Source organism: Copadichromis virginalis, linkage group LG1 (genome assembly GCF_057382275.1).
Source record: "Copadichromis virginalis isolate Kocher_CV1m ecotype Utaka linkage group LG1, C_Virginalis_male_GT1.1, whole genome shotgun sequence".
Classification (NCBI taxonomy): Eukaryota; Metazoa; Chordata; class Actinopteri; order Cichliformes; family Cichlidae; genus Copadichromis; species Copadichromis virginalis.
The window spans coordinates 19,179,481-19,203,094 of record NC_140618.1 but is presented as its reverse complement, the minus strand read 5'-3'; the positions used below and the strand labels follow the sequence as shown (position 1 = coordinate 19,203,094).

The window sequence follows — 23,614 nt, the reverse complement described above, 5'->3', positions numbered from 1 at the left end:
TGTGATTACAACAGCTTATAAACGCATTTAACAGGGTACAATTACAAATGCATATCAAAAACTGAAGCAGCGTCTGCATAAGGTGTGGGCTGACCGGACCCCAACAAACTAAATGTGGGGCAAAGGGCATGTTTGTGTGGGACAATGCAGGACACATGAAATTTTGATATAAATAAAAAAAAACTATGCAGGTTAAAGGCATGGCATCGACAAATATACTGCATTTTATCACAATGAACTTAATTTGTGTAGCACTTTTAGAAAATACAACAACACAACAAAGAGCTTGTTGCAATGTTACAACCCAAATATATATAAATTACATTACATTGATACACACACAAAAAAGGAAAAACAACAAATCCTCACATTTGAAAAGTGAGAAACAAAATCTTGATTATTTCTGTGAAGAGGTGAATACGGGAATTTGTGATTCACTGATCAGTTCCAGTTTTGACACGTTTTGACAGCTACAGCCTCAGATTCAGCAGCGCGTAGAGCCACCTTTAGCAGCAGTAACTTGGAGTAACTGTTTCCTGTATGACTTTATCGGTCTCTGACATCATTGTGAAGGAATTTTGGGTCACTCTTCTTAATAACAAAGCTTCAGTTCATTGATTTTTGCAGGAATTTGTTCATTCACAGCTTTCTTAAGGTCCCGCCACAGCATTTCAATCAGGATGAAGCTTTAACTGAGCCATTAGTTCTTTTGTTTTTCAGCCATTCTGATGCAGATTTGCTGCTGTGCTTGGAATCATTGTCCTGTTGCATGACACAATGTGGACAAAGGTTTAGCAGACAGACGGCCTCACATTTAACTTTAAAATACTTTGGCATACAGGGGAGTTCAGTGACTCCAAACTGCCCTGGCTCTGTGACTGTGAAACAAGCCCAAATCATTGCCCTTCACCAGTGTGTTGGCATTTGTGCTGATATGCTATGTTTAGTTTTCACCAAATGTGATACTGTGAATTATGCCCAAACATCTCCACTTTTGTCACATTGTTCCATTTATTTAACACGCTAAGTGAGGCCTGTAGAGCCTGAGATATGGCCCTTGAGTTTTTTGCACGGTTTGACCTTGGGGACGTTCAGGGCTGGAAGATTGCGCCACGTCCTCCAGTCTCCAAAAAACACAGAAGGACTTTTTCTGTGTTGAAAAAAGAAGGAACTTGAGTTAAACTTTGTGTTATAGATGGTTTACATTCCTAAAATGTTTACATCTGCCTACATTTTTATTTTCTCTCCTCATTCAAATTAAATAAAGGCAAGTGTACAACATTTTTAAGCTTTTTTAAATTTATATTTATTTCATATTTAATTGTGTATTAGTATCATTGTAGTGGATGTTTTGACTTTTAAGCATGTTTAGACTTCATCTCAAACATGAAGTGAAATCATTAATTACTTCTAAAAATAACAACAAAAACAAAACAACAACAACAACAGCAAGCAATTAATTGCTTAGTTATAAAAACTCTACATGTGATGTTTTTTGTGGCTTTCTGGATCTGTAAATGTTCACATGATGAAAGCAAATCAGTGAATGTGGAAAAACTGAGACATGTAGTTATAAAGCTTTTCCTGGGCGTCGGTATAGCCCACCAGGTTGAGCAGGTGACCAAATGTGATAAGAATATTGCAGAAACCTGCGTTAGAGTCAACCCTGAAGCCATTTACTGTAAGTTTCTTGTTTCAATAAAGGCTAAAAAGCCCAAAAAGAAATAGCTTTTTCTTAAAACGTCTCAGGTTGTTCATCATTTTGGATCAGTTTGACTCATTAAATGTGAATGTTTTCAGAATGTACTTTCACTAAAATGAAGAAGTGAAAAGCTGTTTTTTTTAATTATGTATTTTACAATTGATCAAATTTGACGCCATATAACTCCTGCACTAAAATTAGTTTAACAGCCCTATAAACATGTGAGACACTGTCAAAATAATTTGGGAAGAATCGGATAAAAATGCAGAGCAGCTCAACATGCCATGTGACACCGAGTCACCACTCTTGTAGTATTTTTCCATGGGTGTCTAACAGATTACTCCTTCCACCTCTTCATCTGTAAATTTCCTTTATTGTGATGTTATAATCTTAAGCAGTGTCGCTGATCTTACAGTTTATGCTTTTATAATTGCGTTCACGTGCATTTGTATTTGTATTGGAGTTTTATTGGTGTTGTATAAGTGTTATAGGTAACTACACCTAAACTAAAATCTAGAACTACAGTACAATACTGTGGAAAGGTCTTGCACCACATCAACTTTCTTGGAATTATTTTAAGGTGCTCTCAGGCTTTTTGGAGCTTTTTTTTAGGAAATTGGCTGCTTTTTCACTCACTTCCGGTGCGGTCCTTGTACCTGATAAATTGTAGAGGAATGTTTGTTGTTGCCGTTATTGTTTGTTAAGCCACTTAACAGTAACCTATGAATCATTCTGACATTAAAAAAAATGTTGTGTCTAGACATAACAGACAATTTAGCAAAGAATAAATTTAAAATTCTATCTTTAGGCACTTTGTTATAAGCACCTTATCACAAAACACATCATTTGTTTCCATTTCTGTAGTTGAATCAAAGAAAAATCACATCGTTTGACAGATAAAAAAATAGTTTGTTTGTTTTTTGTTTGTTTTTTTTTTACCAACAAGGTGAATCCCAAAGATCTATTAGCTGAAAGCTTCATATCTTGGCATGGTGTGCATTTTGTCCTTAAAAAATGGAGAAAGCTGGACATATGTAGGACAAAACAAGAAGTGTCAGGCTTAAAATGTTATCTCACAGCAGGTGGACATTATGTAAAAGCCCTGTCCTTGTGGAAACTGTTACGGCCGAGAGGGCCAGGCAGTGGGTGTGGACTCAAATGCAGACACAGAGGGAGGCAAAACGGGCGTGAGCACAGAGTTTATTTACAGAGCTGAGCGAAGTTACAAAACAGAAAACTAAGAATGCTATAACCTATGCATGCTATGAACTGTGAAAGCTATGAGCGGAAAACTGTGAGGCAAGACTGTGAACGAGAAACTCTGAGGGCTGGATTCCACAGAGGGATCCGGGGAATGGAGAAAGGGGTCAGCGGCTTGGAGGGAGGTGTGAAGTCAGCGTTGCAGATTTGGGGTGTCAATCGAGGAGGGAGTGTCCAGGGGGTTCCGGGTGAGGAGTGTCCAAAGCAGATCCAGAATAGGCTTGGAGTGGGGAGCTGAGCAGGGAGGCAGGCAGATGGGTCCTATGGCGAAAAAGGAAAGAAAACACGGTGAGGAGAAAAAACAGTAATCCAGAGTTCTCGCAAGGGCTTGGCGGCCTAGCACTAACATGTGTTAGCAGAAGATCTGGCAGGGGTCTGTCGTGAACGCTGGTCTTATATGCAGGTGACTTGATTGGAACCAGGTGTGGAAGCTGATTGGAGTCTCCGTCTGAAGGTGGAGCCCAGCAGAGTGGAAACACCCCGTATTCACCCGGACCATGACAGAAACACTTCTTACAGAGTGATAAATGCAAAGTTTTTGGTTCGAACTGTTGTTAATGTGTATGGAGGAGGTCAGGATAGAGGTACAACAGTGACTGTCTACAGCACTGACCAGTGAAATCATCTTTCTGTCAGTGTAAAGAAGTTTAATCACAATCAAAAGAAGCGCAATTACACCAATACATATCAGTCTTTTTGTATGGTACAGAAATGCGCCAAATCACAACAGTAGCTCAACGTGCTTCCTGAAGACTACTTAAAGAAATTACAACAAAGCTTGCCTAAGAGTGTTCAGATAGTACTGTCAGAGAAAGTAGGGCTTTAAAACGAAACTAAAGTTAAACTTTTCAAACTGAAATGGGGAAGTGGAAACCCTTGGGAAAAAACTAAACTCAAAACTAAACTAATTTTTTTTTTTTAATCGGGTTAATTGAATATATTATCTTTGTTTCATAACACTCAAATATGTGCTTTTTACTCTCTATCAGTGCGACCAACCTGTTTAATGCCTGTCTCATTTACGTTGTAATAAACATGTATGGTTTCTTTTAGATAACGCACGCACTGTGACATTACATCGATCTCTAGGAAGCTCCCTCTGGGTTTCCTCAGGCTGTGACAGGGGGACCCAGAGAGGAAGAGGAAGCATGAGGAGGAGGAGGAATAGAAGGCGGAGGAGGAGGATGGATACAGAGTGACGAAGGTGTCACAGCTTTATCAGTAGGTTAGTTTCACGCCATCCAGCAGGGTAAACACACGGAGGGAGTACCTCACTTACAGCGGAGTGGAAAAGCACACCTTTGCGGAGCACTGACTGTCGCACCGCCACCTCCTTCTTCTTCTTCCTCTTCTTGTCGCTGTGTGGGAGGAAGAAGGGCGAGGATACTATTATGGCTTCAGTTTCTTCACAGATCTCAGGACTTCAGACAGATGAGGTAAACTTGGGGGGGGGGTTTATAAACGAGGCCGCTGTCGTTAGCCAGCTAACCAACGGCAGCTAACCTAGAAACTAACCGGAGCGTCGAGTTAGCGAGCTAACTCTCCCTAACTTACCGCGTCTGTTCGCTTCGGAGTTTCGTCTCCGCCAGATAAATGTGTTACCTATTAGCAGACAATCGATGTAGTTTGAAAATCTCCCAACTACTGCCAGGCAGTGTTAGAGGAGCCTTGAAAATAATAGAGCTTTTGTTTTTCGTGGGCAGGAAACCGGTCGTCTCCTGGGCTGTCAACGCCTTTTGTGTTTGCTCAAGATAAACAAAACAAAACAAACAAACAAACAAAACTGAGCTCTACCGAAGCAGCAGATGTCTGTGAAAAGATTCAGAGAAGGACAAGAAAGCAAAACGGGGAATGCAGAGTAAGGAGCTCGGGTCAGTGTGACAGGTTGCGAAATCTCCCGATGATTCACTGATTTTACGGTAAAAATGGGGCACAAGAGCCAAGTGTTGTGAGGATGTTACATCACCCTGAGACCACTGCATGCGTGCTTGCACGGCGAGCTGTGTGCGTGCATGCATGTGGTAACGATCAGACTGAAGCCACACTGCATCAGTGCTGGTACACTCTTATTATTGCCTTTTATCACTTATTGGACACCTGTTGTCATACAAGTCATCGGTATACAGTAGACTGCCCATGCGCAGATTATTACTATATTATGAAGCTATAATAAGAGTGCTTTTTGTGGGTTTTCTGTTTAGTTTGTGTTGTATGAAAAGGTGAGTGTCAGTTTAGTGTTCATTAGTTTTAGAGTTATTATAAACTGGGCAGGTGGAAGATTTAAGAAGTTTAGGTCCAGTGTTACAATCCAAACTCTTGACTCAGCGACACAGATAGCTCAGTCTTAATAATCAAATACACCTAAGTCGCCTCATGCTTGTCCTCATCCATCCATGCATCCATCCATTTGTTTTCTTCTGCTTATCCAGTTTAGGATAACTCTGGACTGGACTGAAGTCAAAGTCAGTTCTGCCATGTTTACAGGACACGCACAGGAGTGTAATATCATTACACTCTCGACCCAGTGTGCAAACAAGACACAAGTTAAAAATAAATAAAAAGTCAGAAAACTATGATTACTGAGTAATATTGCCTGTGTGTGTACATATGTGCAGCAGAAGTCAAAGCTATAGGCTGTATGCAGTCTCTGTCCCTATTTGTATCTTACTGTACTGTAAATAGACTTGTTTTATTTTATTTTGTTGATTCAGGAGGATAACAGAATCCTGAAGGTGAAAGTCATTGCTGGAATTGGACTGGCCAAAAAGGATATTCTTGGAGCCAGGTAAGCTGAAGGAACATGGTCTGTTTTTCATGCCAGTTTGCTCAAACAACAACAACATAATTTCACCTGTGCCTTAAGTGGGCATTCTTAATACAGCCACTGTTTTCCAACACAGGAAGTGTTGGAAAAGTCTGAGACTCAGGGGTCAGGGCATTGTCACTAATGTGTTTTGCAATCTAACCACATACCACATGACCTTCAGAGCTCTTCCTTTATGAAATTAGAAATAGGATTATCAACTGTCGTAAACTTTAAAAAATCACACACACTTGTAGCAGAATTAGAAGCCTGAACCTTTAAAATCAGAAGAGTTACAGGTTGTTCTCCAGTTTGATTGATTAGACTAATCCACTGTTTTAGAAATATATGACTAATGTTTTTTATCTTCTAAATAAATTTCCCCAAACCTCAGTGTGATTCTTTGGCATTTCTCATTTAGTTTTATCAGCGATTCAAAATACAAACATATTTAAAGTGCAGCATTGCAGGACATCTAAAGAGAAAAGCAACATGTGCTACTTGTGTTAGGATGCCTGGGTCGTCGACCCAGGGTTTTTGAGTTTTTGATATTATTTATACTTCCTAGTTTTTGGTTTCTTTGAGTTCTGTCTTATGGCTTATGTCTCTGTCTTCTTTAGTTGCTCTGTCTCCCCTATCACCTGCATCCCCTTGTCTAGTTCGCGTCTATGTGTATCTTAAGTTCCTATATCCCCGTGTTCAGTCAGTGTTTGTGTCTGCCCTGATCCCACGTCTCTGTTCCCTCTGTAGTGCCTGCATGTGAGTCTGTTATGTGTTTCCTGTTTTACTTTGAAGGTCTCTGTCTTAGTGTGTTCAGTTTACGCTTCCTTTTGTCTCGTCAGTCCTGATTTGTCCCAGCTGGGTTTCCCTCCTGTTACCCATTCCCTGATTGCTCCCTCTGTGTATTTAAGACCAGTGTTTCTCTGTGTCCGTGTCGCGATCTACCGTTTTCTTAGCTGTGTGTTCTGTCATTTCTCCAGTTTAAGTTTGTTTTGAGTTTTTTCAGTTATGTTATATTTTTGAGTACCTAATTAAAGCCTTTTTGAGTTCACGTCCGTCTCCGGAGTCTGCACCTTGGGTCCTATTCCTGCCTGCACACAGCCACACCTAACAACTTGACAACCATACAATTTCTTTGTGATCATTTATTTAAATAAATCGATGATTATTAAAAATGTTCACAGCAGATTTGAAAGAAATCTTAAGTCACCAACTTCCAGAGCACAGGGGGCACTTTGTTCCTGTCTGTTTCCTCTTTACATTACAATCAGAGCTTACTAGAATTTGTGAATCACTGATTCATATTAAATCCTCCATTTGTTCCAAAAAACAGAAGGACTTTGTTCTGTGTCATTTGCAGAAAAGCTTTAGTTAACCCTTTAAAGCCGGTCGGAGCGGGCACGCTCCATTTTGCATAACTATTTTTAAATCCCGGTAGCACTGCAACCATGTAAGCTAGCGCAATAAATTTTTTTTGCATATGAAACCGGAGGAGTTGTACTTACATCTTATGCCATCAGCTTGTCCTCGGTCACAGTTTCCTTCCACATATAGCTTTGCAAAAACTGCATAAAAAGCACTTGCAGCAACAAAAACATAATATTCCAGAAACACGCTTTGCCGATCCGATCAGCTGTTTGTAACACTTCCTACGTCCATCGGCGCGAACTATCGCATGTCCGCCATGACCTGCCCAAAACCGGAAGTGACATTATTTTGCGGAAATGTAGTTTTTTACCATCAGGGCCTTATGAGCCTATACTTGTGCTTTTAAAAGTTATGTTTGACTTTATGACTTTCTGTGTCGTTTCTGGGATGCTTAGGACTCATATTGCACTGCTGGAAATAGTTTATTTTGATGCATATGCTGGTTTTTTTGCAAATTTCCATTATAATATTTATTTTCGTTTTTCCTGCAGTATATAAAAATTGGTGTATTTCAAAAATAAAACTATGAAGACACTTAAAATAAAATTCCTGTGGTGGGAAACTATTTTGTGCAACTTTTTTGTATTTACAGTTTTGAGGGATAAACCTCTTAAATTTCTCTAACTAGAAATATATGTTAAAGAAAAACGATTTTCAATTTTTTTGTAGTTTATTGCATTTTTTGCAATTTATGTAATTACTATGAACTTAATGCATACATATTATTCAAATTTGGGCTATAATGCTTGTATTGATGTATATCAACTTAAAATGCTCCCAAAAATGGCACTACAACATGTAAAAATATAATATAAGCTCTGGCGGACTTGGTTCTATGCTAGGTCTTAAAGTGTTAAACTCTGTTTTCTGATGGTTAACATTCCTCAAATATTTAGATACAGCTGGCTACCCTTCTTATTTCCACCCCTCATTCAGGGTTTTTATGGGGATTTGTACTGTTGTAACTCTGGGACTCCCTCCAAAGAACCACAAACCAGTGTGTCTACAACACTTTTCACTCATACCTTTCCCCCACTTTTAGTTTTTTAAAGTTGAAAATAATTCCCCTAACTTCCACATAGCACGGCATACAAAGCAAAGACGCATAATTGAGAGCTTCTGTTGATTTTGTTGGTTGTTTTGGGACTCTTCTGTCTTTATGTCCATTTCGTGTTTAATTGTTCGCGTAATGGCCAAAATTGCTCTATTAGTACCGCTCTAGTGGAGCGCTCGTCATTTAATGCATCACTAATGCTTTGTTAAGAGAGAGCAATGAATAATACAGTTTCTTTGATGGATGTGGTTTCTATGCACAGTTCCTAGAATTATAATAAATTAGAAACTGCAATTATGAGCATGTCAAGCTGGAACAATTTCGTTAATGTTTCTTACGTTCTGAAGGTAGAGGCTGATATTAAGTGTTTTGAATAAACCGCTGAGGGCAGGAAGCAGATCATAACTGTTTGAATCTGTATAGACCAATGACTTAGTGAGTCTCTGTTTTTCCTTTGCAGTGATCCCTATACCAGACTGTCCCTGTATGATCCTGTCACTGGAGAAATCGCAAGCCTTCAGACCAAAACCATCAAAAAGGTAAATGCGTGAACACCTGCTTTTGAAGTCGTGCTCATATCTCGTTGATTTATTTTATTCTTTTCTCTTTTCATTTGACCCGAAGACACTGGACCCCAAGTGGAATGAAGAATTTTTTTTCAGAGTAAGTGAAATGTGATTCACATTAAGCACATTTTAAAATGCATGTAATGTTTTTTTGTTTTTTTATAAAACGAATGTACTCTGATGCGATATCAGTCAAATCAATGCTTACTTAGAAAAACATGATTCCAAAATCAGATTTAAATCAAATGTAGCCATAACATGTGACGCTTGAATTACTCTGGCAGTGTTGTCCACGCATCTTGGTTATTGTACTGGTCGATTAAGCAGCTTTGACTTTAAAGTGTCTGTCGTGTTTCAGGTTGATCCCAAGAAGCATCGTCTGCTGTTTGAGGTGTTTGATGAGAACCGGCTGGTGAGTTAGTTTTAATTATTTATTTTTGTTTCTGTATATGATCTACACTAAACTGCATTGGGCGACAAATCTTATTCTTTGAATTCAGGTGCTTTTAGTCACATTACCACAGGTGTATAAAATCAAGCACCTAGATGTGCAGTCTGCCTTTATAAACATTTGTGAAGGAATGGGTTGTTCCGATGCGCTCGCTGAATTTGTGAAACTGTAATTAGATGCCAGCATTGCAACAAGTCAGTTGGTGAAGTGTCCTCCCTCCGAGATATTCACAACCAAGCTATACGTTATAAGCTATGCTACTGCAAACTTTAGGTACTACAGCAAGTCAACCACCAAAGTGTCATACCACGTAAAGTTATAGAGTGCGGTCGCTGACTGTGTAAAACCTGGCAGACCTTCAAACCGCCTCTGGGATTAACATCAGCACAAAAATTGTCTGCCAGGAGCTTTTGGGCATGGGTTTCCATGTGTGTGTGTGTGTCAGTGCAAATGTGAAAACAAATGTGAATAAGTGAAAATAAGTGAGCAGATCAGCAGCAGATCTTTATCGTCAGTATTTCCACACACAGTGTAAAATCCACGTGAAATGTGATATCTGGAGGGGATTTAATTACTAAAGGTACTGGGATTATGCTCTTTAGTTGTGGTTGGATTGTCTAAATGCAAAGCTGGTCAAATATTGTAGAGCTAAAGTGTAACGTGGAGCTGTGGAGTAGGCTAAACGGGCGCCCCAATAATTCCTGTTAGAATGGGACAGACTGATCAGGGTAACATTTAAGAGTAAACTGGGTCTCTAACACATTATTAATTAGTTAATTTTTTTTTAATTCCCCAGATTTGCCTAACAAATACAGACCTCCTACTGTGATCTGTATATGTGTGTGTTTGGTCAAGTCAAATGAGGTTGTAGATGAGATGGTGGCATTATATACTACATTTTTATTTTATATGTGAATGAGAGTCAGCAGATATGAGATTTGAAGACAGACAATGAATGAAACAAAAGTTTTTTACTGCAAATATATTCTGCATTTTATCACATTAAGTGCTAACATAACAGTAATATTCCCAGTTTATCTGCTTCAGTGCGTTTTTGTCATTTGGCATTGTCCACTAGATCTGAGTCCAACCACGATCTGAGCCTATAATGAGCATTTACTTTACTTACTTTCATGCTCTGCACACTTGAACCAGGCTCCAGTCTGCAGAAAGTGATAACTTCGAGTAATGGTTCAACACATTTACAAATCCCAAGATAGCACATATACATTTCCTGTCTGACCAGCAGAAGTAAAATAGGCTTAAATTGCTAGTTGCTGGAGCCTAAGGTCACTTTTAGATCATGTTTATGGTCTTAAATTGCAACTTATAAAGCCTTATTTTCCACTGAAATTAAGATCAGATCTACTAGCTCAGTAGACTTTTTTTTTAAATTATATCTTATAATAAGGAAAATATTTGTAATTTATTCTAAGAACACAAGAGTAACAAACTTGATTAAAGTAGGCAATACTTTTGCAGGGTTTTTTATAAGGTCGTCTTAAATAAATTGAATATAAAAAATGATCAGCTTTCACACTGCACAACTCAGTTTTGCCCATTTATTGACTAAGAAAATTTATTGCTGTGCAAAGAAGCCGTTGCATGTCGTAAAATGGTACAGTATGTTTCATATTTGTATGGAGGAGGGTATGCCCCAGTCATTACAAGGTTAACTGTGCTTTGTCTGCCTGTCAAATACACAGAGGCCCTTATTTTGCCATGACACTTGAAGTACTGTTGGAAACTGGGATACCTTATTATTCATGACTGTAAATAGGGGCAAATCTTAAGGGCATGGAGAGGATGCAGCTGAATAGTTTGAATAGGAGACTGAAGAGAATATCGATGCCTGCGTCTAGTGTTTCCTTATTGATCACACAATTGGCGCAAAGTGATGTTAAAGGTTTTAGGATGTAGCCTAAATGTAGGGGGACATGTGATAAGCTGCTGACCCAGTTTCATTCTGGGCTGATACAAAGCAGGTACGCACGAACAGGCGGACTCTAGTGACACGACCACTTCTGAGTTTCGCAGCTAACAGTCTGTAACTGTATGCAAAGTCAACACGGTCAAGCAGTGAACCAACATGGATGCTCAGAAGTCCTTATGTGACTGTACTAAATATCACTTCAACTCACAGAGGCAGAAATGAACTGAAAACTCTCTTTATCACTCTTATATTCATGCACCAGAGAGATGTGCATGCGTATTACAAATTAGCTTCACGTTGAATAAAACTCCTGTGTTTCCTTTTATGCATCTGCCACGGTAAGCTTTGGTTTTACGGTTTGGTTTTACGATTATTTTAAAAAGTATGAACATATTTATAAAAGTGTTGCCAGAGGTAGGAATTGATTAACTTTTGGAGTCGCTCTCCTTGTTGTCTCCTTCAAGAAACAGCAATAATATGTCTATAAGTTGAAATAATAAATATCAGAAGACATTGTTGATGTTCTCAAGATTGTATCAGAGACTAATCTGGATTCAGAGACTTGGTGTAGATATTTGTCTTGAGCTGCTGTTGTTGCATTGATCCTCCGCTAAAAAAAAAGCACCAACTACACTTGTGTCCACAAAGCAGGCTAGAAAATGATAATGATAAAAACATCTACTAGTGCTTAGTCCTAGAGACTGGTTGACGAGCAACCAGCTTTTACTTTGAAGTCAAACAGTCTCCATTTTTTAGTTTGCGTCTCACTTTTCACAGTTTTACTACCGCTCGGCGAGCAGTCTGCAATTTTTTTGCAAGTCCATGCAAACTACATGTGGCAACTGTGGCAATCTGCTAGTGAGCAAAGCAACTGCAAGGAGTTCCTATGTGCAGCACTGCATGTACCTCTTTGGGACCAATTTCATCTACTGGCTGCCAGCAATTTCCAGCAATCACTTGGGGGAAAACAGGTTTTCCAAAGCTCATACAGGTTTTTTTATTGGAAGCTTTGGATTGTTTTCTTGATTGTTTTGCTGCTCCATATTTAATATTTCATTCATAACTAACTTTCTTTTATAATGGAAAGTAAACAAAAGAAGTTGTCATTCTTTGTAGTGTCCTAAGCTACATTTCTTATAACTGCGATACATGTCTTGCAGTTTGTAGAATCAGTGAATCACCTGACACTTTCCCACTGGAGCTGTATACAGCTTCATAGACTTTTATCACTGGTGAAGTTTGGTCCCCAACAATACCAGGAAGCGGCAAAGTAGATTCTTGGAATTACAAGTCAATAAAAAGCCAAGCATTGGGCAGCCATCCAGCAGTCCCATCAGTTTATGATAATTACATTCACATTTCTAACTCTTGTGAAATCTGAATCACCTCACTGTTAATAGTCTTTGTGATGCTTTTTGTAATCGTGGAGTTTCTACATCATAAATTTGTTACCATAACATTCAACATGTTTCAGCGGGTTTTGCTCAGACTTTTCAGGTACAGTCAGTCGCTAGATCATTAAAAAAACGTCAACACACGAGCTTTCGTTTGCAGCTAAATGGCTGAATGTTTCTGGAACCTGTCACTACATCACAGGTTTCCAGTCACATGATAAAATAAAGACGGGGGTGAGTCACTCAGTTCTGCCTTGTCATGCTCCAGTTACACGTTGGAGTATTTTGGAGGGTGTGTCAGAGCTGTGAAAGTGTGTGTGTGTGTGTGTGTGTGTGTGTGTGTGTGTGTGTGTGTGTGTGTGTGTGTGTGTGTGTGTGTGTGTGTGTGTCTGCAGCTCTGGCACACCGAGAGCTCAGCAAGAAACGTGCTTTGTTGGTCGTCTCATACGAGATGTGTTGATTGGATGATTATTGTTTCCACATGGTGTTTCCACAGTGTGAGCTTTCACATCTTGGGATGATAAGATTCTTCTGGCTAAGACTTTCAATTATAGCCTCTTGAGAGTTTAATAAATAAACATTTATTATTCCCACAGCATAAATCTTTGTTCCTTTGGACTATGACATGTCCTCTAGCACCACCAAAAGTAGTTTTTACTTTAACAAAATGTGAAACTTTGATGGATGCATATATTTGGACACTTTGTTTTTTTGGCCAGATTTTTAGATAGTACACAGCCTTGATTACCCAGACTCTTGAGAACAATTAAAAAAAGTAAAATTACATATTCTGATAGCAAGAGGTCAGACTCCACAGGGTTAAACTCTTTAGTAAATCACTTCTCCAGGCTATGCCAGCAGACCCCCATAATCTAATCTAACAGCAGTGTGGTCATATCTAGTTCCCAGTTATCTCAGAGGCAGCTAGACACACCCACAAAAACCATAAAAAAGTAAATCAGATGCTGCTGTACAGTTCTCGCTTAAAATACATGAGTGTGTCTTTGCAGCAGCCCCTTCCCCACTTCCAGAGACAGCATGAATGCAGAAGTTGCTATGGTTACCTGCACTTGAATTAATTGGCACGATTCAAATGGTAAAAGAAAGTGATACAATGGTAGCTGCTTTGTAGCCTACAGCAAAACAACATTTACAAAGACTATGGAAAAAAAGCTAAACGCTGAGAGGCAACCAAACTTATCCAAACCAATCAGGCAGGTAGAAAAACATACTCAGACTGGGACTGGAGCTGGAGGTATTAATATATCACTAAAATTTGTTATATAGTACACTAAATATATCTCTTCTGTGAAGATAAACTACATCAGTGGCTTTTTCATACATGGATTAAGCCTAATCCTAAATGGAACCTGCAGTGAACTTCCATGTGTGGAAAATGAACCTGTAGCAGTTACTTACACTATTACATTAGCAGGAAGCTAGCTTCAAACATGTAGCTGTTGATATCTTGGTTTGCAGTAAGTTTATCAGTAGAAACATTCTAGTAAATCAGAAATGGTATAAGTGAACAAAACAGGACATGTTGCTCAGTCATTCGGGTCATCTGATAAAAAGAAGGTCAGTGGTTTGATCCCCAAAGTTCTTCAGAAAAATCCATTAGAGAAAGACAGTGTGTGATAGTTAGAAAGTGCTTAATTATATGAATTCATGTGTGAGTCCTTGAAATTAAAATTTAGAAAGGTGCCAAATAAGTCTTCAATAAACTTAAAGAAGTCCAGTTGCTTTCTTTCCAAGCTCTTTACACTACTCCGGAAAGAGTCTCCTGTAAAAGCATGTCTCACTGAGAGATTTTAAAGAGGTCATTCGCCTTGTTTGGCTTTTGGACACTGGCAGCAGATGTTTGATCACCTTTATGATATTTCTCTAACCGTAAAAATGGGTAGCTGGGATAGGCTCCAGCCCCCCTGTGACCCTGATAAGCAGAAGAGAATGCATGCATGGATGGATTAATGGCCAATCATGGGTTTTTTCTGGCAGTTTGTCATGCTCCTTAAAAATTTAGGTGATGACTTCCACCGCAGCAGGAAGTGTCCACCGGTGAATCATTGCTTTATCCTGGCCTGGCGTCTTACTATTAAAGACTATGCTAAAACCGATTTAGAGGCAGAGCAATATCAGAGTAACAGGCGTTGAGAGGAAATCAGATGAGTACTGACTGTTACATGAAGTGTTGAGTGATTGGTGTCGCGTCACCGCGGTCCCACAAATCTTTCTCCCTCTTATCGTGTTGAATTTTCTGCAGTAAAGCAGATGATTTGCAGCAGGTTGTTCAGTCACTGAGGATCAAAAAGCATTTTTATTAGTGTTTTTATTTGTTTGGGTGCTCTTTTATTTTCTTTGGCATTTTTATTGTGTGCTAGCTGAGCTTTGTCACCCAGTCCTCACTCTGAAGCAGAATTATGTTGAAAGTCAGTCCCTTTGATTTCCTGTAATTCAATAGCAGTGGGTAAAAATATTTGTGGGGGCGCAGAGCAGCAGAAACATAAGAAGCATAGCTGCAGCAGGAAGTGAAGTCTTGGGTGAGTGGCCTGAAGCAGAAGTAACAGTTGACCAGAGCTTTAGTCGAAGATGCAGCGTGGACGACTGCCGCGTTGTTGTTGTTTTTTTCTTTCCCCAAGGGAGTAAACAGGAGTGAGGTGGCAGCAGCAGATGTGAGGTGTTACACATTTGTCAGAGGGTGCAGTTAACTAGCCCTGAGCTAAGGCTATGAAGCAGGTCCGCTTTTTCCTTCAACTCTCAGTGTTGCTTTCTGCTCCGCGGCCGTGTCTTTAAAGGGGGCTCAGCAGTGAGATTAATCTGTTTTCAAAGGTCATCTGTTTGGGTCATGCCTCCACACAGAACCACTGACCTCCCCTGACTAAAAGCCATGGTCCGCCTGGAGAGGAATGTAGGTTGTCACCAGAGCTATTTTGGCAATGCGCAGTCCCTAATGATTGTGATCACAGAGCAGAGTTTGGAGCAGTTGCTTTGCTCTCCTTTTCCCAGCCAGCAAGTTTGATCATGCAGCTCCCGCTGGCGCTGCAGGGATTAGAGAGTTAAACGAATGGCACGTCGGCTCCGCTTGCATTTTGCGTCAAGGAGAAGCAGCACGGACCCTCTGTCAGAAAGCCTCAGCAGCCATGGTGAGGAAAGCGGAGTCAGTGTGTCAGCTCAAAGCCCCTCGGAGAGTCTGGCGCACAATTCTGTCCACTTGAAGGTGACTCCTCTGTCACCAGATTATGCTTATAATCAATACTCTTCAGTGTTCATACCCAGGGTTAACACCGGAGGATGTAATAAGAAGAGAATTCTACAGATCTCACTCCAGCCCTGTGGAAAGCTCAGCGGACAGGTGGATGGCAGCGTAGAGGATGGAGAACCAGGAGCTGGTGAAGGAGGAGGAGCGTGTGCGGGTTCTGACGGGGGTTCGTGCAGCAGCAGCATGGCCAGCGATGGCGGCTACTGTAGCAGTAACAGCATCTTCGAGCCAGAGGCACCAGAAAAGCATAAGACCACCCAAGAGAGGAGTCTACACTGCTGCAAGTCCAAGGTCCCCCTGAGGCGGTGCTCCTCCTTAGTTATATTCCCAAAGAGCCCCTGCAGCACCCCACCTGCTTCCCCAGTAAGTCCAGTGGCTTTTCCTGCGCTCCCTATAGAGAAGGGCTCTAATCAGTCATCTCTTCAGACTTCTGTTAATGGATACTCACTGACAGATGAGGAGGTGACTTCCAAAGGGTCCACCAACACGGCAGTAATCGGCCATCGCTTCCCAAAAGAAAGCTGTTCAGCTGAGTTCAGGGACACCAAACACATGGTGCAGTTTAATATTCCCTTACAGGACGAACCAAAATCTAAAACAGAGGACATGAGCAAAATAAAGGAAGTGTCATCATCTCTAGACAGATCAAATCGTCACTCCAGCAGCCTGTTGCTGCGCTTTGCCCACCAGAAACCAATGATATCAGGAAAAGGAGCCACAACAACAGCTACAGTCAATGTGGAATATCCCGAGGCTCATTACCCAGCAGAGCACCCAGAGGGTGATCACGACTGCCACAAGAAACTTTATCGTAGTACCTCTGCTTGTTTGTTCTCCTCAACTAAACCTTCTGAGAAAAACCTGAAAGCTTGTTCATCAGGAAAAGGCCACCAGGAAAAACCCTGTCATCACGCCATACAGAGGAGCTTTTCCCTCGAGGTGCCTTACGCCAACACTGGAATTTCATGTCACGTTTCGAATCCCAAACTCAGCAGCCCCTGCTCTCCACATGTGCACATTCATTTGTCTCCTTGCTGCCCGGCTAAGTTGCCTACCTCTCTTCCTGATATAAACACGGGCAACAAATGGAATAATACACCCATAAGCTCAGGTCAATGTGCCGAGGTAAGTTTCTTAAATGGAAGGTCCCAGGCCTTATACCTCATAGTGTATAGAGAAGATAACAGCTGTCAAATAAGCATTTTTTTTTAGTTTATGTGACACAGCAAGGCTCAGGAAAGCATGTTAAGGTAAAGAACAAAGTGGATTCACTGAAATGTTGTTAAACTGGTTCCAGGAGATTCCACATGCACTGACTTTAACTGCCATGTACACGGGACTAAAATAACAGCTGGACTGTGTAAAGTAATGCAAATAACAACTATATTTTATATTGACTTTGTGCTTAATTTTCCCATGCATAAAGTTCAACATTCAAATAGTTCTGTGTATTTTATGTCTATATAGATATACAGATATACAGCTCTGCCATTCACATTCTTAAAACTCAGTTTACTGCGGGTCAAGAAAGAGTGATGTTCAGTAACTGAGAAGATCGCTACAGCTAAGTCATGCAATTAACAAGCCCAATGTGGACAAACATTCAAAGGTATTCGGTTGCATTACAGTAAATCCATCTGCTTATTAGTTTCCCAGAAATCAGTGAATAAGAGGGAAAGGTTCCCTTTCAACCTGTTTGTGTGTCTGTCGGTGTGTGAACTCATCTTTTGAATAGTTTCCTTTTTTATTATTCTGTTAGCACTATGAGTAATTGGCCTAAGTATTTACCCAGGCTAATTATAGCAGTGGGAAAAGTGGTGCCCCTTGCTGATATAAATAAAGTGCCTCTGAAATATTCTGCCTGACTCCAGATAGTCTACTGGTGTGTAGCACTGATTCAAATTTAACTGCATGATACTAGAGCGCTGCGCAGTCATACCAGCCATCTGTGGACGTGCATGTGTGTGGTGCTAATGTAATGTAGGCGGAATGAAAGTGTGAGCCTTTCCCAGTAAACTGGTGGTGTGTTGCTTTCCTTGGTGCCACTGCCAGCCAGTGTTTGTGAAATATCAAGTGTCAGTCTCCACCCCTACCCCCCTCCATTTAGCAGAATGTCAAGTAGGACGGCTTCCTCAACTAATTAGTTAGTCCATTTATTTTTATAATAGTTACGTTTGCTTAGGTAAATCTCAGTTATACTTTCACTCTAGAAGGCCCAAAACATGCTTCATGCCTAACTATAAATAATAAATATGGAAAAACTTGTAAATTATCTTTAAAAATAAAAATAAAAAATTTGACTCCTAAAAAAAATTGCTAATAAAAGAAAAAAAATTGAGAAAGTTGTTAATTTGGAAAAATTGTTTCACAACTTGCCAATAAGGCTTTGATGGATGTGTTTAATGAGTCTGTAGACAAGACTGTGAGTCAACTCCTTTCTGCTGTGAGTCAAAACGTTCTGTGTTTTAATTGTAATACCTGCACTGATTTTCTTACTTCTTCCCTCTGACATATGTTCTCCATATAATAATTAAAAAAAAAACACTGACACAAAAAAAACTAGATTAAAACTACACATTTTCATACAATAAAAACTGAACTGCGTCATACACATTTAGTCTCACAAGGTGAATGTGGTTAAAACTAAACTGAAACTAGCTGTAAAAAAACCATTTAGTTAACTGACATATAAATAACAACTGCACTAAAACAATATTGTCCCCAATCCAGTTTCTTAAGAACTTAGGCCTCAGTCACACAGGCCTAGAGACTGCTCAGTAATCCACTAGTAAACTTAGTCTTCTATTGAAAAATGTGTAGTCCCAGACTAGTTGGCAAATGGTTACTGGTGTCAAAGAGGTTGATGCACTGAAAGCCTCATTTTGACTTCCTTGGTCGCTAGCGGATTACTTTGAAAAAGTAAAAGTTCTGCTTAATTGTACAACCAGCATGTTTCAAAATGCACTTTTATTTTGAAGGTGAATGATTTCTATTTCTAGTTTGCATCATGCATTTATACCCACCCCTCAGTGAGTAGTTGGCGGGTGTTTGCAGATGAGTCAGCGTCTTCCAACACGTTCTCACTCCCAAAGCATAATATTTTACGCTAGGTGACAAATCGTCACCATATTACGTTTTCGGCTACCCACCACGTTCCTAAATGACGACCTCGGAAAAAAGAGGAAATAGGAGAACCGTCCGGACTGAATCTACACATGTTTGCTCTTTTTCTTCAAATCGCTTAGAAACACGCTATTTAACATCGTTAAAGTCCTGGTTAAGGTCAGGAATAAGGTTATGGTCAGGGCTAGGGATAAGGTTAGGTTTAGGGCTGGAATACAGGGCTGGAACGTCTATTACCGCGGGAGCGTCATTGCACTGGATTCCAGCCATAACCCGCCGCTTACCATAAGAACGCCGAAGGTCTCCTTTCGCGTTCCTCAGGAACGCCGCGGGACGTGACAAAACGTCGACATGTTACGCCTCGGGAGTGAGAACGGGCTGCGTCTTCAGTGCAAAAAACAGGTGGCCAAACAGTTTTTGGTGGTGCAGTTTCACCGAGAAACCTGCTAGAAACCTCCAGCACCCATTCGCCAAATAGTCGGGGTTGTGGTTGCCAGGAAGACATAGACTGGTTTCTAGGCCTGTGCGACTGGAGTGTCATTTAACCGGGGTTGTGGGGGTTCTGGAGCTTATCCCAGCTGTAGCACACCGGACAGGTTGCTAATCCATCACTGGGCTGCAAAGGCAAGACAGATAACCAGATATCTGGCCAATTTCAGGATCACCAGACATAAGGAGAACAAGCTCCAAAGAGAAAAGCCCGATCTGATCAGGAAGGTTCAAACTGGGAACCTCTTTGGTGTGAAGTGGCGTTGAAGAGGCTTTGGTGCATATATCTGTTTATGTTTTGATTTCTAGGCAAGAAATACATGTTCTGAACCACTGCAGTTTAATCCCTGACAAATAGCCACCAACAATAATAAAACTAATAAAAACTAAATTAAAACAAGCAAACCAACTCCAGAAAGTAAAACCTTTTTTTTTCAATATTTATATAGCGACAAATCACAGCTACAGTTGCCTCGAGGTGCTTATTATATTGTGGAGTAAAGACCCTACAGTAATACAGAGAAAATCCCAACAATCAAACGATCATCTATGAGAAAGCACTTGGCGACAGTGGTACAGAAAAACTCCCTTTTAACAGGAAGAAACCTCTGGTAGAACCAGGCTCAGCCATCTGTATGACCCGTTGGGGGTGAGGGGAGGGAGAGAGGACAAAAGACACAATGTGGAAGAAAACCAGAGATAAATAATAACTAATAATTAAATGCAGAGAGGTGTGTAAACACAGTTAGTGAAAAAAGGGTCAGAGAAAAAGAAACACTCATGGGAAGCACCCAGCGAGGACCTGGTTCCAAAGAAGAGAGACCTGAAAGCTGAAGGCTTCTACTTTTAAATACTCTTGGGACCACAAGAAAGCCCGTGGTCTGAGAGCGAAGTTGTTGGGGTGATATGGTACTATGAGGTCTTAAAGATAAGATGTGGCCTAATTATTCAAGACCTTGTAAATAAAGTGAAAACAAAAAATGAACTAATTAAAATGCAAAACCACAGTAACTATAAGTTCTTCTTGAAAGTCTTTTGTATTACACGCTTTTGTTTTTATTGTCATGTCCACCTACGCTGTGAGTCGTGCTAATGGTTATCTAAGATCTTGTGCATCATAATCTTAGGTAACTATAAGAAAAAGATGCGACAATAATAAAACCCATACAGGTCGTGAATAATCCTCCCACATCTGTAGTGGAAATGTTTAAAAACAGCTACAGATTTTATTGCCCAAACATGTATAAATTTGTACTTTGTACTGCCTTTTATAGCCACTTCAAAAAAATAGGTCACCTGAGTACAAACAGACCAGCACTGCTAACCAACATATGTACTCCAAAAATACAAACATATAACTGTTGCAGACTTAATAATACTGCAATATGACAAATTAGCATCTGTCTATTTCTGGACCTTTTTTTTATATTTTTAGAATTTGTTTTTCTCAGCTGCACGTGGACAATCACCTAAAACTTTTAAATACTGCTCCAGAAACAAAGAGAAGCTGTGTGCGGCTGAACATGTCGGTTCATATCAGTGGTGGTGTTTGAAAACTTCCTTTGCTCTGGTTAGCCGCACTCCCAAAGTCACCAGATGAGTCATCACCATAGTTAATGAATAACCAGGTATGAATGTGTTGCACAACAAGGTGAAGACATGAATCAAATGAATGTTAACAATGATTTTATATAGCGAAATAACAAGCATTTACAGTTTCATAGAGCATTAAACGTTTTAGGGGTATCTCACTACACAAACAAGTGGGTTTGTGGAGCTGCTGAGTTAACATGCAAAATAACTAATGTGTATTTAGAGAGATAGCCCAGCAAAGTGCCCTTTAACCCCATATGATTTATACAAAGCCCAACTTCTGTGCTTTAAAAGGTTTACAGACTGGGTTACAGCCAGTAGTTGGAAATATTTGACATCATTCTTCATCCTGTAGTTAAATAATTTGTTTGCATATTCCCCAAGAGCATAACAAATGACATCTAGGCTGTCAGACATAATGTGTTTTAACTTGCCTTAACTTTGTCATGGCAATGAAGTGCTGTTTTGACACCTGTGTCAGCTTTCAGTTCAGTATCCATCATCACCACGCTACCACCGCCACATTAGCTCCTCAGAAGCTTATTTTTCACAAGCTGCTGCCCACCTGTCAAAAGCAGCTTTTCGTTGCAGAGCCAAGATGGATATCGCTGAGGCTACCAACATGTGTCTGTAGCTGTTTGCCGCAACCTCATGCAGTCTGTGGTCAGCACTGCTTAATGCCATATGCTAAACTTGAGCTGCATTCAGTGTCACATGAGCCTGCAGGGATGCTCTGAATGGACATTTATCTGTCGTTATCATTTTATCTTGGGCAGTTTTTTTTCACGTGTCCGTAGCATGCATTTCCCCTTTGTTATCTTTAGCCTCACCTTACCCAGGAGGCTCTGATTTCACTCCATCATCTGTTCGCTACTGATATAGACGTGACCTACTCAACTTCAAACCGTTAGCTTTAATTGTTTATGCACTACGGTTTGTGGCTGAGTTAAATATTTATTTGGCAGAGAGATCAGTGGATTTGATCAGCTGATGTAAACACAACACCTGATCTGGACATTCTGGAGATTGTGTTTCTGGGTAAAACCAATTTATCCTTAGCTAGCTTTTAGTAATAACCGCTTGCACGGGATGCTAAGAAAAATGGATTCAGCTGCAATATATACTGTAAGTTCTCAGTAATATATATAGCAGGATGGAGCCACAGCCTATATTAAAAAAAGATGTTTGGTTTTGGTGCCCACATTTTAACTATATGTTTAATTTTTGAAGTCAGACAGACACCACACCGTGTCTTTGTCCTGACTTCCTCCTCTCACCCCAACCGGTCACGGCAGATATTCGCTCCTGTCTGACCTAGTCCTGCTGGAGGTGTAGTACTGTCAAAAGGGATTTTTTCCTTTCCACTGTCACTAAAGCGCTTGCTCATAGGGGGTCATATGATTGTTAATGTTCTTTACCTTACAATATAAAGCAACTTGAGGTGACCACTGATGTGATTTGGCGTTATATAAATATAACTGAAAGTGAATTGAATTAAACCTCCTATTGAGTGCATTACACAAATAAAAAAATATTTCAATCACCAAAATTGGAGCACAGATTTCTTAAATGAGCTGTTAGTACAACTAATTGGAAAGGAAGCTTTAATATTTCTCTCAACACAGTACTCCATTAAAAAATAATTAATAAAGGGAGAAACTATCCATAAGTACCAATGTCTTTGTTTTCAACCATGCTGTAAACAGTTTCTATAGCTAAAATTGGGTATTTTAATATGAGAGTCTGTGTGGATTGACTTGCTTCTGGATTTTCACTCCAAGAACTGGGATTTTTAGTACTTCTGCTTTTAACATTGCAATCCAAGAGTCTGCTGTTTGGAAGTAATCTATTTAAGTTAAGAGCGTCTCTCAATGTTTTATAAGCGCAATGTCTCCGTTAAAAAGAAATGAAACATTTCTTTATCTAACTTTTATTCTTACTTTTATTCATCAAAAAGAGCTCTATGAGTTATTTATGTGAGCCCTGTATGTCTTATACTATGATTTACTAATTAAATAGGATTCTTTAGCAGATTTCTATTACAAAAAGGAGAGAAATGTGGGGGAAGCCACTTTTATGAGTAAGTCATAGTATCAGTTAGACAATGCTAATAATAGTTTTTAATTATTTTCCATATGGGTACCCTCTGTTAATATAAACTACTGTAAACAATAAAGACAGTGTTCTATATACAGCCACAGCTGCTCTGTTTACTGTATGTTAAATCTCCAGTCATTCAGTATTGTAAACAAACCCAAAATAAATACAATTATTTCTGACTTCCATAATATGGTGGAGGGTAAATAAACACAGAGGACTGACAGTGCGTTTAACCTTAGTATTCTTAGAAGACCTCATGAAGGAAATACTGTGCAAAGCAGGCGGTTTCTTAATGGAAATGCAAAGCCTGCCAGTATAACAGCAACGATAACAAGTGTGCTTGTCTTAATACCGCTTGCATAAAACAGAGACTGCTGTTTTTAGGACAATTCATTGTAATTTTGGAAAAGCTTGCTCAGAGTTTATTTTAATCTGGATTTATGCTTTTCTCAGTTGCTC

General features: G+C 39.8%; 1 protein-coding gene and 1 long non-coding RNA gene across 3 annotated transcripts in view; one reads left to right on the top strand and one right to left on the bottom strand.

Annotated features, from left to right (window-relative positions):
- Positions 1-2,884: 2,884 nt before the first annotated feature.
- On the bottom strand, positions 2,885-4,912 carry LOC146718638 (uncharacterized). Its single transcript, XR_014919977.1, has 3 exons — positions 4,517-4,912; positions 3,310-4,320; positions 2,885-3,223 (listed from the first exon to the last, which is right to left on the bottom strand). It is a non-coding gene; the product is annotated as an uncharacterized LOC146718638 (long non-coding RNA).
- Positions 4,340-23,614, top strand: part of nedd4a (NEDD4 E3 ubiquitin protein ligase a) — a 39,593-nt gene continuing 20,318 nt past the window's right edge. Inside the window, exons 1-5 of one of the 2 annotated variants that reach the window (XM_085453163.1) lie at positions 4,340-4,398; positions 5,674-5,747; positions 8,708-8,786; positions 8,872-8,910; positions 9,172-9,225. In XM_085453163.1, the coding sequence (XP_085309289.1) occupies positions 4,354-4,398; positions 5,674-5,747; positions 8,708-8,786; positions 8,872-8,910; positions 9,172-9,225 (291 nt within the window). In that variant the 5' untranslated portion in view covers positions 4,340-4,353. Of the gene's footprint in view, positions 4,399-5,673; positions 5,748-8,707; positions 8,787-8,871; positions 8,911-9,171; positions 9,226-14,888; positions 16,976-23,614 lie in introns of those variants that run through there. The other variant, XM_085453158.1, reaches the window with a different exon arrangement.